Source organism: Hippocampus comes, unplaced genomic scaffold, assembly GCF_001891065.2.
Source record: "Hippocampus comes isolate QL1 unplaced genomic scaffold, H_comes_QL1_v1.1 scaffold7, whole genome shotgun sequence".
Lineage (NCBI taxonomy): Eukaryota > Metazoa > Chordata > Actinopteri > Syngnathiformes > Syngnathidae > Hippocampus > Hippocampus comes.
This window is the reverse complement of record NW_017842060.1, coordinates 8898899-8914246: the sequence shown is the minus strand read 5'-3', so window position 1 is coordinate 8914246 and position 15348 is coordinate 8898899. Positions and strand designations below refer to the sequence as shown.

Below are 15348 nucleotides of genomic sequence, written 5' to 3'. Positions count from 1 at the left end.
ATGAATGGATGTGTAAAGTTGGTAACTATTACGAACGGCAGAAAATAAAGTAAATTTGGTGACCATGGTAAAAATGAACAGCGATGTGTGCATGATCCGAGTGGAAGTCTGACAATTTAGCGCCCGTACTAGTGATGGGAAAATGAAGCTTCAAATTAGCTTCATAAACCGGTTGTATTTTTTCACGCTTCTAAATGGTACGGTTGGGTGTTTATAAATCACAAATGTCTAAGGTTTTTGTTTTTCAATCAAATTGGCAAATTTTATACAATAACAGGGATATTTTTGTTGCAAATATTAAAAATAGTAACAGTTGTCATGTACTGGACTTTAAGTTTACTAAAATCAGTGAATCATTAATGAAGAAATTAAACAATTGTACACTGAAGTGTTCATTCAATTTTTTAAAAAAGGAAAATAAATATTTTAAAATAAACTTTTACCATACTACATACGTCCACATTTTAAGTTTTCTTCCCTAATGATGAGACCCATCTTTCCGTTTTCAAAATCAAATTCAGCTCTTGAACACAAAATGAGTCCCAAGTTTAAAAACGAAGCAAAAGGTACAAAGCAATATTTTTATTTACTTAAGTATATTCATGTATTTGCATTAAAAAAAAGACGTCACGCAGAGAAGCAGGGGACACAAAAAGAAAAGTTGAAACATATTCACAAGTTTGAAGTAATGTTAAACATAACAGCTGATGAGAATGAAACAGTAACGATGATCGCAATGAGGATGTTTGTTTCTACTATTCATGCTAAAAAATGAACAATGTACAACATATGATGATGATGATCGAACAAGCGACTTAATCCGCCAGTCTTTTAGCCGTGCCTTGTCGTGCGTGACCTTTGGTGTCTCTCTGACTGAGGGCAGTGCGCGACACCGTGGACATGCCATCTACAAACTTGGTCTTGAAAAGAACATTGGCGTTGGTGAACATGCCGTCCTTGAGCGAGACCACCACAAACTGTTGAAAGAGTGTTTAAATGTTTAACAAATGGAACTTAACCATCAAGGCGGAACTCATGCAGGCATTTTTAACGCCGTGCCAACCTGTGAATGTGTAAAATGCCTCCGCAGCATCTGCCCGATGTTTTGCGTGTGTGAGAGGTCCAGCGCGGCGTCCACCTCATCTAAGATGTAGATTGGAGCGGGCTTGAAGAGCAGCATGGCTAGGATCAGAGACAAGGCCACCAGCGACCTTAAAGACAGATGTTTGACATTATAAAAACAAAAAAAAGACAAGAATTTGTGAGATTAAGTTCCTGCGCTTACCTTTGCCCCCCACTCAGCTCAGACAAGTTCTCCTTCCAGATATTGCCCAGGGCTACTTTGAACTCCAGACCGTCCAGGACGCCGCAGCCCTGTGGCGGGGCGAGCTTAGCCGAGGCTCCAGGCAACAGGGAGGAGAAAATGGAACCAAAGTCCTTGTTGACCTGGCAGATCAAACAATGCATGTGATTCGGGCTAAACGATTTCAGTAAAAGGATTGAAATTGTTTTTTCCCCCCTGACAGAAATTGCAAATTCAATTCATGATTTTTTTTTCTCTCCCCCAAATAAAGCTTCAGGGCAATATTCACGATGAACATTCATAAATAAGACCGAAATCATACCGTATAAAATGAATCCCTTCACAGTAACTGCACACAAAGTGATATAAACTTAAGTTTAAAAAAAAAAAAAAAGTGAAAAGCAAATGTGTCCTGTTAAAAAGGTAGAAAGAATCTGATTAATTCTTCTTTCCGCTTTTTGTTTGTTTTTTTTTTTACTTTTTATGTGATGTACCTGCTAATTTGCTGTTCATAACCAGCCAGACTTCTGTGAATAGCGTACACCAAAGCACTTTTCCTGTTGTTTGGCAACCAAAAATATGATCTTAGTGATTAGCATTGGCTTCTTTTGCCCTTTGTCGTCTGTTGCTACTTTTCGGCGTTTAGGAATAATGATTCTTATTAAAATAATCTCATTTACTGCCACAGAAGTGAGATTTATTTCGTTTCAGGAGAGGATTTGCACCGCGGAGGATGTTGAGCAAACCTTTTGCCAGGCCACATTGAGAGCCACATTCTTCTTCTGGTCCAGCTCCTCAATGGTCTGCAGGATCTTGGCCTTGTCGTTCTCCACGATGCGCTTCTTCTTCATCAGGTCATTGTACTGCACACGGTGGCAATACATCAATCAACCAGTGATTTTTCAATACGGTCTCTCAATAGTGCCATATTGCCAGTCGGTCTGGAATAAATCACCCACACTGAATTGGAGGTAAAACGTATTCCAAAGAGCCGTTCTATACATTTTCCCTTTGTGTTGTCTCACCCGTTCCTCGGCCTCGTTGAGCATGTTCATGGCCCGCTTGTTGACATTCCTCTCCAGCTTGCTGGTGGTTTCCTGGAGCTTCTTGAGGCGCTGGCCGGCCTCGCGGGGGTTGTTGGTCTTGAAGTCGTAGGAGGAGTTGGGCCTCCCAAAGTGCTGACGCTCGGACTGGATCCAGTCGTGCTCCTCCAGCATCCGGGCAACCTGTTTGGAAGAAGAACGAGGAAGGGATGAGAAGTGCGTGTGCTCAGCTAACAAATGACACACGTGAATGCTTGTTTACCTCGCCTGCTGCATCCCGACTGTCTTTGAGGTGTTTACTGATGTTGTGTTCCAATTCCTTGATCTTCAATTGGGCTTCATTGTTCTGCTCTCGTATCTTGTCAGCTTCTGTGGTTTTCCCCTAAAACATTCATGAGACAGAAACAACCACTTCATGAAACGCATTAAAAGGAGGTAAAGTAGAGGAGCGCTGCCAATTTCCCCCAATACTTCCTTAGGACAGTTATTTAGACAGTCATTCTCAACCGGTGGCTTTAAATACCCCTTTGATGACATTTAACAGAAAGCTTCGCAAGTGGTGGTCCAAAAACAAATGTTCACCTTGATTTCTTTGAACTGAGCCATGATGGCATCCTTCTGCTTGGAAAGTTCCTCCTGGGCCTTTCGAACGGCCTCCTGCACAACAACAAACACAATCTGACCACATGCTGTGCACCGGAAGAATTGAGTGTCTTTAAATCAGTTATACGCAATGCGAAATGTAGTGCAGTGGGAGGAGCATGATATATTTGACTATTAATTCTTGAGGTGAAACGAGTCCTTGAGTCGGTCCTGTACGTTGATTAAACATAATGGCTCAAAGAATGTTTTTTTTTTTTGTTTTTTTTTCCTGCCATGGCTACACTGTTTGATTTGTGCTCTCAAAAGGAGAGTCAAGACCACCGGAACAACACATTCATGAGACAGAAACAACCACTTCATGAAACGCATTAAAAGGAGGTAAAGTAGAGGAGCGCTGCCAATTTCCCCCAATACTTCCTTAGGACAGTTATTTAGACAGTCATTCTCAACCGGTGGCTTTAAATACCCCTTTGATGACATTTAACAGAAAGCTTCGCAAGTGGTGGTCCAAAAACAAATGTTCACCTTGATTTCTTTGAACTGAGCCATGATGGCATCCTTCTGCTTGGAAAGTTCCTCCTGGGCCTTTCGAACGGCCTCCTGCACAACAACAAACACAATCTGACCACATGCTGTGCACCGGAAGAATTGAGTGTCTTTAAATCAGTTATACGCAATGCGAAATGTAGTGCAGTGGGAGGAGCATGATATATTTGACTATTAATTCTTGAGGTGAAACGAGTCCTTGAGTCGGTCCTGTACGTTGATTAAACATAATGGCTCAAAGAATGTTTTTTTTTTTGTTTTTTTTTCCTGCCATGGCTACACTGTTTGATTTGTGCTCTCAAAAGGAGAGTCAAGACCACCGGAACAACAGTAGCACGCTGCCAATACGCCGTGAAGGCCAACTTCAAAATAAAAGCCTGGCAAATAATACATGCAAATCAATGCAATAGCCTTGGGAGGCTTTTATGTTTGAATTGGCCTTCAGGGCACATGCTGGGATGTTCCTGTAATCACTACTGTGATTCCGATGTCACGGCGTCGATTAGCCCAAAATGTCATCTGCCAATATTTCAAGACAGGAAAGACGGTTTGCAGCATTTGTAGCATTTCGTACTTGCATTTTTGTCTTGTAGTTGATCTATGTGGTTTTTAGTTTCCATGTGTGTGTCTTTTTTGTCAAAACATCATATTTTTATATTTGCAGCATTCAGCTGTTAGCAGCCTTTGCTCCGGCCGGCCACCGTAAAGAACAATTATGAAAACATAAGAGTAAATAAGACATTTCACTTAAATATAAATGATCGGCTTGTTTTCTTTTTTCGATAATCAACAGTTTCTTTGAATCATAAAATGTGCAAAGCAGCAAACTGTATTTTCCTCTCTAGAAACATCTCTTTTTTTGGTTGCACCAATTTCTCTCTCTTTTTTTTTGCAGCAATCCTGTGTTTGCAGTGTTCGGCCGTTTTCAGCCCATTTGCCCCCACAGCTCTTAAACCTAGGAAAATATATTTTAGCCAAATACTTGATTATTCCATAGAATTTTAAGCAGGACACTCAAATACTAAAATAATAGCTGCAGCCCTAATTAATTCTAAATTTCAATGTCTGGTCCATGCTCAATCATCTTGTTGTGTAACTGCTTGATCAATCCAAGCGTACCTTGTTCTGCGACACAGTGACGGCCATGCTGTCAATCTGCTCCTTAATGGCCTTGGTGGCCTCGTCCACAGCTTGAATCTGCTGCTCGTAACCCGCCTGCTCCCGCTGCAGCTCCTCCAGCTCCAATGCCACCGCATCAGACTCCTATCAACCCAGACACCAACCAGTCGCTGAGAAACGAATTTGGGACGTTCGAGGCAAATCCAGAGAGTGGCATGTTGGCGAACCTGCTGCTTCTGCTTGAGCTTCTCATTGGAGGCGTCAGCTTTGGCCTTGGCTGCATTCAGCTTCTGCTGGGCGGCTTTCAGGTCCTTCTCCCTCTCTGCCTCTGCGTTCTTCATCTTGTTCTCCAGCACCTTGAACTTCTTCTCTGCCCGCTTCTGCACCTCCTTGGTGACACGCAGAGTCTCCTCGCTCTCCTCTGGTTGCACAACATGTACACGGTAAGAAAAAGTAGTTGGGTCAAGAAGGTGCGTCGTTTCAAAAGCGTCCGACCGATGGCTTTGCGCAGCCTCTCAAGCTCCTCCTGCTGCTGGTGGAAGGCGCTCTGCTGCAGCTTGGCCTGCAAAATCTGCTCTTCCTCCACTTTCAAATCATGCTGCTGTTTCAGATGACGATATCTGTAGGAATCAAGCGTAGTACAGAACATTTGGAGAACTGAACCAATTCCAAATGACTGATGAGAACATCGCCATTACTTCTCAGCAGTTTCCTTCAGGCTGGCTAGTTGTTGCTCAGTATCCCTCAACTGGGCTTCCTTTTCATTCAAATTGCTCTGAACCTCCTTCACCTCGTGCAGGCTGCTTAGGACCGACGCAGACTGTGAACGAGCGCCTGGAAAAAAGAGAAAGGAACAAAACATTTGGAACGCCTGCATTATCCTATCAGTTCATATAAAATGATTGGATCAAAAGTCCACCTTTACAAAAAGTTCTTTGTAAGAGATACTAATTTGTTTGGACTTCCAAATTTTTCCAAAAGAATGATCAAGCCACATAAATTGTACTATATACACTGGTAGAAAACCAACCGAACCTCATATGAGCAAATAGGGTACTTGGCAACGGAGGGGAGGGGGGGAAAAAGTCCTCCATGAAAGCAGACTGATTATCTTTGTGTCGAAGCAAAATGAGACTTTTGCAAACATCTCTCCCAAACAAGGCACACGTGTAGCTGAGCAAGAACCTGTAAATGCTTGGAAACTGCGAGTGTGTGCGCTTCCTCATTGCTCTCACCTCCACTCAGAGTCCCCTGCGGGTCAAAAATGTCTCCTCCAAGAGTGACGGTCTTGGTCAGCACCTGTTTATCAAAAGCCACTTTCTTGGCGTTGTCCAGAGTGTCACACACCAGGGTGGAGCCAAACACATACTCCATGGCTTTGCGCAGCTCCGGCTCATAGCCCACCAGGGATAGAGCCGTGTGGACGTTGTCTTCTCCTACCTGACAGAGGAAATGGACAGTCTCTTAAGTACAGACTAGTTGATGACACACGAGAAAGATTCGATTTGCTCACCAGGCTCTTTGCCGAATTGACCACTCTGTCACTCAGTGTCTTGGCAGAGATCTTGTTCAGGGGAATGATGGTGTACCTCCGCTGCAGCTCCCCCTTCTCCAGCAGCTTCTTACCTGTCACCTACACGCACACGCGCGCGCGCAAACACACACACACACACACACACACACACACACACACGAGAGTTAAATATGAGAAGCCACGTGGCTGAAGTCAATCCGCGCACGGTACCTCACCTCTGTGTCAACGACAATGTTATAAAGTCGGCCGCCGGCGACCACCTCCAGGGCAGTCGCATAGGAAACGTTGCGTACTGAAATCAAGTTGGCCAACAGTCCTTTCACTTTACTGCGGTCCCATCCACGTTCAGGGTCTCTGAAAGACATTTTTAACAGTTTAGAACTGCAATTAAAGTAGTGAATACAACGTACATGCAAATAAATGCCTCAACTCTTTGTTCTACTCACACAGCTCCGTTCATGTGACTTACTTGTAGTCAAAGCGAAGGTTTGGGAAGCGAGACACAAGCCGCTCGTATTTCTCTTTCAGACTTGCTACCTCTCTGGACAGCTGTCTTTTCTTCTCCAGAAGACTCTCCTCCTTCCCATCTGCATACAGCACAAATTGTTCAAAAGAACGGCAGCTGCTAAGTTCATAAGATGCTTAGGCAGTACCTTCATATTTGAGTTTAGCGAGCTCGGCCTCTAATTTCTCCTTGCGGTTTTTGATAACCTGCAGACTATCCTGATCCTTCTTGTAGCCGCTGTCCATATTTTTCACCTCGGCCTGCTTGGTCTTCAGTTCAGCTTGGGCGTGCTTCAGCGTCATTTGGGCCTTAGAGGAAAGGACAGAGGCTGACCATTTAAGATATCTTTGATCAGGCTACAAAAGGGGGGATCTTAAAAAAGAAAAAGACAGAGAGCAGTTCCCTGAATGCTGCTGAAGTCTCTCACCTGCTTGGCTTCAGTGTCGGCCTTGCTCATGTCATTCTTACAGGCCATCATCTGGCCGGCCAGCGTGGCTTCCTCTCCATCCTCATTGGTGGACAGGCCAGCAGACACGGCCTTAAAATGCTGCTCGGCAGCCTCAAGGGCAGCGCCATCTTTCTGGCCTTCCTCTTTTAGAGCCTGAAGCTGCTCCGTTAACTTGGACATCTCTTTTTCTTTCACCAACAGCATCTTCTTGTCCTTAAAAAAAAAAAATATATATATATATATATATATATATATATATATATATATATATATACAGTATATAGCATCAGCTTTGATTAGGAGGTAAATCACATGACTCAGCTGTTAGATCATCTTTACCATAAAGTGGATGGATAAACATTTCAAACGGCGTCTTGATACCGACCTCCTGCATACTCTTGACAAGCTCCGCCTGCTTCTTGGTTTCATCCTCAAAGCTCTGTTTTTTCACATCGAGAGCACTCTGAGCTTTCGCGTCCACACGCTGCACGTCGGCTAGCGTTTCCTCCAGAGATTTTAGCACACTGTTCACTTCCTGAACATCAGCAAAAAACAAAAACAAAATGCAAGCCCAGAATGAATGCTTTGTTTTCTGGGGCCTATTTCTCAGAATGGCAAACTCTCTGTGGGCATACCTGGTCTCTTTTGTCTTTGAGTTCCTGAATCTGCACAGAAAGCTCACGGACTTTGCTTTCGTTCTCAGCCAGGGTGGCTTGCATCTCGGCAATGTTGTTCTGCATCACTTTCAGATTCTCAGCAGACTTTAGTTTGGTCTCCTCGGCACACAAGAACTGCCAGGCCACGTAAAGGCGCGACAAGTGCTCGATCTCACGCATTAGTTTCTGGTACTCCAGGTAAGACGATCGCTCCTGCAGGGTTCATGCATATTGTTCAATGAGATCTATGCAATTATTCAAGCTTTTAGCACATATTTGGGTTAAGAAACTCACAACAATACACCAGGGCTATAACCAAATAGTTTGAAAGAAAGTGAAGAAATTAATGCATAGGTTTAAAAAGCTCCTCAGTGGCAAAGCGCAGGACACGCTGAAGAGAGTGGAAAAGCTGGATGAAGGGGCTGGGGAGATGGAAGTCTGGGCTGCCTTGCTAAAGCTGCTGCCCCTGTGACGCGACCCCCGGATAAGCGGGAAAAAAAATTGTACAGATGGATGAAAAAAAAATAAAAAAGTAAGCTACTCAAATAAGCAACCAACACTTATTAATTCAAGACTTTAAAACACTAGCATTTAACTTGTGTGTGTATTGTGTGGGTCAACATACCTCCAGTAATTTCTGCATGGTTGGAGTAATTTCCTCATCTAAAATCTGAAAAATTAAAAGTGTAAATGACAACACATTTTCTTTCTATTTTACAGGACACTATTGTAAAGTTTTGGGAGCCAACATACAGTGTGGATCTCTTTCAGCTTGGCCTCCTTCTTCTCAATGGTCTTCTGGGCGCTAATCTTTTTGCATTCATACATTCTGGTCCCTGCAGCTTCCTCGATCATGGCAAGGATCTGCAAGAGCACAAAAACATTACTCCTTTATGCTATAACAGCCAAACAGCAACTGTTTGGACATGTTCGGACATTACCTCTGGTGGCTTCATATTCAAAACTTTGGTGATCCTTCCCTAAAGATTTAAGTAACACATGTTGGTATCACAAAATAAACAGAATAAAAGGGAAAAGTGGACAGAAGGCTGACCTGCATGATGAGAAAATGAGGGTTGTTGACATTGAGGCCAACAGAACAGAACAAGTCCTGGACTCTGGTATTGTTAGCATTGACTCCATTGATGAGATACTTGTTTCGGCCACCAATTACAACCTTAAAGAGACAGTTAGACACTAATAAGCACAAAGTTAGCAATATTCGATTTCCGTGTGCAATTTCAGGATTAACCTAAATTTAACCCTTTTCAGGTGAACTTAATTTGATTCTCTCATGACCAAATGTTTCAGTCTTTTTTGCGGTCTTAAGAATGATGCTCAAATGTAAATAGCACGATGAAGAGGACTTTTTAAATATCGACTCTAAATTCATTGGTCCATTCATGACTCAAACCCCTGTTGTAAACTTTGGTGTTCAGCAAGTTGGTGCAAACAGTATCAAAAATTTCAAAGTTTAGACAACGACAAAATTTAATTTCACCTGTACAGTTGTAGTTTTACTCACCTGTCTGGTGACTGTAATCTCATCATGTGTTTCAAAGCCCAAAGGACTTTGGCTTTTGTTTGCGTTGTCAAAAGTGATGGACACAGTGGCCTTGGTGATACCTCCTTGCCCGTTTTTGTAGACCAGGTCCTGGAGGTTGGAGGCTCGAACCTTTCCAGTGGAACCACGAATTTATTAGCGCGCGTGCACACATGCATTCACACAACGCATAAAATGCCACATATGTGACTTTGAGAAGGATCCCCAAATGCCACTTACGTGAGAAAGGTTCGTAATGCCCAAGAGAAAACATATGGAATCCAAAATGTTCGACTTGCCGCTACCGTTCAGGCCGGTGATGGCGTTGAAGAGCGGGTCGAAGCCGTTGATCTCAGTCCGTTGTGCGTAGGATTTGAACCCTTCGATGATAATTGACTTGATGTGCATCTCTAAGCCGCCCCTTCGATGGTGACCTCAGAAAATGAGTCGTACTTTTCGCAACAAAATAACAATTTCAAGGTTTTCGAGTGAGTATCACCGACAGCACTGTTCTTATAACTTGAATTTTGGCGGCAGTAATAGAACCGCTAGGCACTCTATCTGCGCCGGTACCAAAAAGAGCGCAAGTACAGAGTTTTAGTTATGATAACACAACAGGTAAAATTAGGAAACATTTTAAAATGTTAATCTTTGAAAAAAATTGAGTGAAACTATTTTACTCATTTTCTTGGGTGTTTCTTTAACTTTATTTTGCCAGGCATATTTTGGGGCAGCTAATATAGTTTATTTGGATGTTGCTAGCCTGTCAACCGACGTGCCTACACGGCGGCCATGTTGGGAGGGACACCCATTGAAATTCAGTCCTAACTTGCTTGATACTCAAGCGAAGTTCATTGTTACGTTTACCTTTTTTGTCAGTGCAAAAACGTGTGCTTTGTACGTTTTTTTTTTTTTTTTTTTTAATTATCTTGGCATCCATACCAAGAATGCATCACGCCTTGGCGCCTCCTAGTTCAGCGTCGTCAAAAGGACTCAATTCAAAAGGGGCGTGTCGTATCTGCAGATGTTCATATCTATGGTGTTGATGCAGCATGCGCGATGGTCAATGAACTAAGGCGTGTTACGCATTATAACCACTTTGTTTTTGGGGCGTATTATTTTTTGTTACATGATCGGTCAAATTAAAAAAATATGTAATAATAGTAAATGTCATTCTTATCACTAAATTTAAATAACTGAACTTTTATTATAAATAAAGTGAGTTAACTAAACACGTTTCGTCATCATTAAACATAATAATAACAATCGCTCACCAATGCAGGAGCAATTCTAGTGGTATTATACTAAGAATTTATAAGAATACAACTAAAATTTCATAGTTTGCGCTCTGACAATGACGTCATCACCTAAAATTATTTGGACTTGCTGTTTCAGAAGCTATTAAAGGCATTTTGGTGATGAAAAGTCCGTTGTGACTATCTTTTAATGTAAATTATGGACGATGGATCCTCTCCCGGGACCACCAAAGTTCACCCAGTACCTCCCGTCCCTTCAGCGGAAGACGGTGCTAGTTGAGGTGGTTAGGTGGTGGTGCTTCAGACAGAAGTCTGTTGTCCCCCTCTTTCAATTTTGCGGGAGAACTCTTGGTCTTAATCATCCTTAGACCCAGCCTCGTCAATATTTTTGAAACAGATGTTATGTTTCCTCTACATTTTAACTCCTATTGACCATGGTGAGTTTTCTCAAAAATCCATGCCGCGCTGAAAAGTGGTTGTGAAGGAAACCCACCATAGAAATAATAACTCGTAAATATTTTTGTTTTTTTTTAATACAATAAAATGGCAGTAAGGGAATAAGTTATACATTCACACACAGACAAAGTTAAAAGGCCAAGACCATCGTTAATCTATGTAAACAGTGCAACAACGCATCAAAACTTGAGAATTGTCAAAATGACGGCTCTGGAGTTCTAAATGGCGCCCTTGTATGGTTAACAGCTGCATTATTACATCAGCAGGAAGAAAATGCAGAGAACAGACTTTGGTGCTATTTGTAACTCCAAATGTATCCCTGAGTACGTAAACAACCCCACTTCCTCTGCTGCTTATCAAAGCGGAGTTAAACCGTGAAGTACCTGTATATCTGGGCAGACACACAGCAGTGATAGTTTGAAGTACTGTCCTCTCTCGTCTTCTTCGATGTCTTAACGAATATACGCAACCACACCCGGAAATACCGGAAAGGACAGTGCATCATGAGATTTTACAGGAAATACACCACACCGCTTTGTGCACATACTGTATTCCATAAGTACACTTACTATAGTGCAGTATGGTGGGCCTCGTAATTATTGTCTACCTCACAGTTCAGTTGAATCTCAGCTCTGGCCTTCTTGTGTGGGTTCTCCAACTTTTCTCCCTGTGTTCACCCTGTGCTTGTGTCACTTGAGCTTCCTCCCACATTCCAAAAATATGAATGTTAGGTTAAAGATTGTAAATTCGACATCAGTTTGAGTGTTTGTTTGTCTATATCACCGATGTCGGGCCAGAACATCCTGTCAAAATTTGGAAAGTCATTTTTTCACAAATCTATACTATTCGTGCGTCCACACATGTTGGGGTTACTTTTACAAATTATTGACCACTCTAAATGGTTGAAAATGGCTAATCTCTTTGACAATACCTTTTTAAACAAATGAAGGAACATGCCGTTTTTGGGGAGTCCTGAAAAGTGATTATTTTGAAGATACTGACACCAGCAATATGTGCCCTGCAATTGTCTGGCGACCAAGTCAGGGTGTACCCTGACTCTCAACCAAAGTCAGCTTGGGATCGGCTCAAGCTCACCCGTGACCCTAATGACAGGAAGCAGTAGAGAAAATGGATGGTACTAGATAGTACATTTACAGGACATATTCCTTGCGGATGAACTGAAATGCATGACTTGTCTCAAAGAACCAACACCTACAATCAGTACAGACTGTGAATGGTCATTTTAAACAGAAAAAAAATAGCTAGTTACAACCTGCATTCATCATGAACATGCATTCAGTTTTATCGAAATGTATCACCTTGCCCAAGGCTCAATAATGCAACATAAGCTCCATTCAATGAATTCTTCCTTCTCAATGGATGCTATGAATGTGCAGTGAACATGTTCGCGCACTATGACCTGAACACTCACACAAACACGCACAGTGACACACCCATACCCCCCCTCCCAACACACACACACACACACACACACACACACACACACACACACACACACACACACACACACACACACACACATCATTTTGACTCTCCATCATGTTTCCAGGGGCACAGGGCACATGGACAGACATACCAAGTTGAACGCATAGAAACATATCTGTGATAGCACCACACAGTCTCCTCTGTTGGAATAGAATGATGTGGGCTTGATGTAGGCCCAGTCAAAGTTGTCCAGGTTCAGCGACCTCTGACAGTGCTGTTCACTGAGAGCAACCAGAGCACGCACGAATGCGTATTTGGCCGAGCAGCTGACAGCGTGTATTGTACGCACCTTGTCAAAGTGGAGCAAGAAACAGGGGTCATCCTGAGGCAGAGACACATACCGTACATAAGACTCAAATGTCATGTGACGTTTTGATTATTTTTAAAACTTTTTGATTTTAAATGAATTTCGATGAATTCAAACATATTTATAATGAAAAAATTATGTTGAGTTGGGCTGTGGCTGGAGCAGTGTCATCATATTGGGATGAAAAATAATACTTAACACCATTAACAATTTACACAACAGCTCATATAATATTCTAATTTCAACAAGTCCTTGGCTTGCTTAAACTATCCCATCTGTTACAATATTATATAAAGAATTTTAAGAAGCTGATTAATATCTTTTTTTTTCCAACTGAGTGTTAAACAAAATAGCAAAAAAAAAAAACGGATCCATATACAATGCCTCCAACAATATAATGTTGTAGGAAGTTCTATGTATAAGATCATGAATTAATTTGTAGAGTTATCAGTGTTAAGCAGTGGATATGATACTATACTATAAGGCTTCTGGATCAAAATGGTTTCTTTTGAATCTGTTTTGTTCATTTTTATTGCACTGAAACATCTTCTATAAGTGTTTGAATGAAATGTTGATGGATGTTATACAAGTCATATTAAATGATCAAACAGGAGAATGGGTAATTTACAAACAAAGAGTTTACATCCAAATCTGCCACAAATTTTAAATAATTAATTAAGCCAATCTTGTGGTCTGTGCAAAACGTCCTCAAATTTCTACCTTTCGTAATGTTGTTAATTGAAACGATATGGTAAGTCATGATAAAGATTACCACATCAGGGTCTCGCCCATCCACCAGAGTCAGGTCTTGCAGGGACCAGATTTCTGTCCTCCTGTAGCACTCCTGGATGCTGGAGCGTTTGGTGTGGCCCCTTTTGGATCCAGATTTAAGGGGAGCCTGTGTCATCTGGCACCGCACAACGCATAACTGCACAAGCCTTTTTCTGTTTCCAACTGCAGAAACAACAGTTTGATTCACATAAGTAAGTCAAACAATTAGCCAAGGTACAAATAAACATAATCCTAAATAAAAACCTCTGGTAGACAAATGTGAACATTATTAGTTTTCTGAGGCTAGAATTTCGATGCGGCACTTTGCATAGGATTGTGCATGAAGTAGCTGTTTGTTACACGGAGTGCAGTCGCGAGAGTCCTGAAAATGGATGACTAATGGCCCGGGAGAAATAAATACAGTGTGCATGTGCATTTTATCATCATTCAACAGTTCTTGAGACGGGAGAATAAATGTCAAAGATGCTGTTGTAATTTCAAGCAGCAGCAAATAAAGTTTCTTACTTGAGACGCAGAGGAAATGTCGTCCAATCTCCGGTTCTTCAATCTCAATAAATTCCATCAGTCTCTGTTTTGCAGGTCGAAATAAAACCCTTTGCATCTCCTCCCTCAGAAGAGACGACATCACCGCGGTGGAGAGCGGACCACAGTCAAGGCTGAATAAATAAATGTGGGCAACAAATATAGCAAGATGAAATGACAACACCTGATAGCAGATGGTGGGGAGGGCAGGATGTTTGTTCTTTTCTGGTTGGTGTGTGAAATGAGAGCTTCCTCAAGAACACACACACACACACACACACGTACACACGCATACACAAACACACACATACAGTCCATGCTCCACTCTGCACGAATCAGGTGTGATCGTCCATGTCTCACTACTTTACTATTCTACTGTCTTCATGAAAACTCAGCAGTGACTGAACAAAAAGAGGAGCAATAAAGGCCAAACCCTTTCTCTTTTTATTGTGTCACTTAAGCCGCATTACAAGGATCGTCCTCACAATCATTACAGTTTCCCCACCAGTGTTCAACAGTTATTTCTCAAATGCACATCTGAAAACACAGTAGAAAGTCTTAGTTTTCTAACAATAACATATGATACAAATGAATGAATAAAAATGATATTCGGAAAATGAAACACACCACATGAAATAAAATAATTTAATTTCAAATGAAATATGGATTAAAACATTTCTTGAAATTAAGAACAGTGATTACTTAAAATACCAAAAATGCAATTAATCATTAGGTACAAAAATGTGATGATTTTGTGTACAGTATAAAAGCGAAAATGCCACTTAAGAGGACAATAGTACAGTAGAAATAGTTTTTTAAGTATATTGGAGTGCACTGAAGGCGAATGTTTCCCACACTCAGCGTTCAACATTAATAGTGGCCCTATGGACCAGGGCCTGTGTGACACTACAGTATGTCGGGCAACCACCTACTCCCAGAAGGTGGCCATTATGGGCCAGTGCAAATTTTTAAGTCACCGTAAACCAGCCATCAAAAATGTCCCAAAAGAAGTGCATTACTGGTTCTAACCAAAAGACTGTATCTTTCCTGTTGTAACACCTGTGGGAATAAAACATATGACCGGTCTCGTCAAAGCGTAGCCAATGATGAGTAATAACTGTATAACTGTAATATGTATTTTTGAATGTGTTTGTATTCATATATATATATATATATATATATATATATATATATTTTATATTTATATTT

At 41.6% G+C, this 15348-nt stretch overlaps 2 protein-coding genes across 2 annotated transcripts; both read right to left on the bottom strand.

The window, feature by feature from the left end:
• Nucleotides 1-409: 409 nt before the first annotated feature.
• Nucleotides 410-9852, bottom strand: smc2 (structural maintenance of chromosomes 2). The gene is given in 26 exon segments (XM_019862639.1): nucleotides 410-850; nucleotides 852-977; nucleotides 1064-1211; nucleotides 1286-1446; nucleotides 2050-2166; nucleotides 2329-2529; nucleotides 2609-2728; nucleotides 3475-3549; nucleotides 4615-4758; nucleotides 4842-5035; nucleotides 5110-5234; nucleotides 5313-5448; nucleotides 5850-6054; nucleotides 6128-6247; nucleotides 6364-6502; nucleotides 6618-6735; nucleotides 6802-6961; nucleotides 7081-7314; nucleotides 7487-7636; nucleotides 7737-7970; nucleotides 8383-8427; nucleotides 8511-8621; nucleotides 8699-8737; nucleotides 8812-8934; nucleotides 9283-9432; nucleotides 9541-9852. Coding segments are annotated over 26 exon segments (3702 nt in total). The 5' UTR covers nucleotides 9709-9852; the 3' UTR covers nucleotides 410-691.
• Nucleotides 9853-11109: 1257 nt separating this feature from the next.
• Nucleotides 11110-14365, bottom strand: exoc1l (exocyst complex component 1 like). Its single transcript, XM_019861715.1, has 3 exons — nucleotides 14122-14365; nucleotides 13598-13779; nucleotides 11110-12840 (listed from the first exon to the last, which is right to left on the bottom strand). Exons 1-3 carry the CDS (start codon nucleotides 14240-14242, stop codon nucleotides 12571-12573), a joined length of 573 nt encoding a protein of 190 aa, XP_019717274.1. The 5' UTR covers nucleotides 14243-14365; the 3' UTR covers nucleotides 11110-12570.
• Nucleotides 14366-15348: the final 983 nt, after the last annotated feature.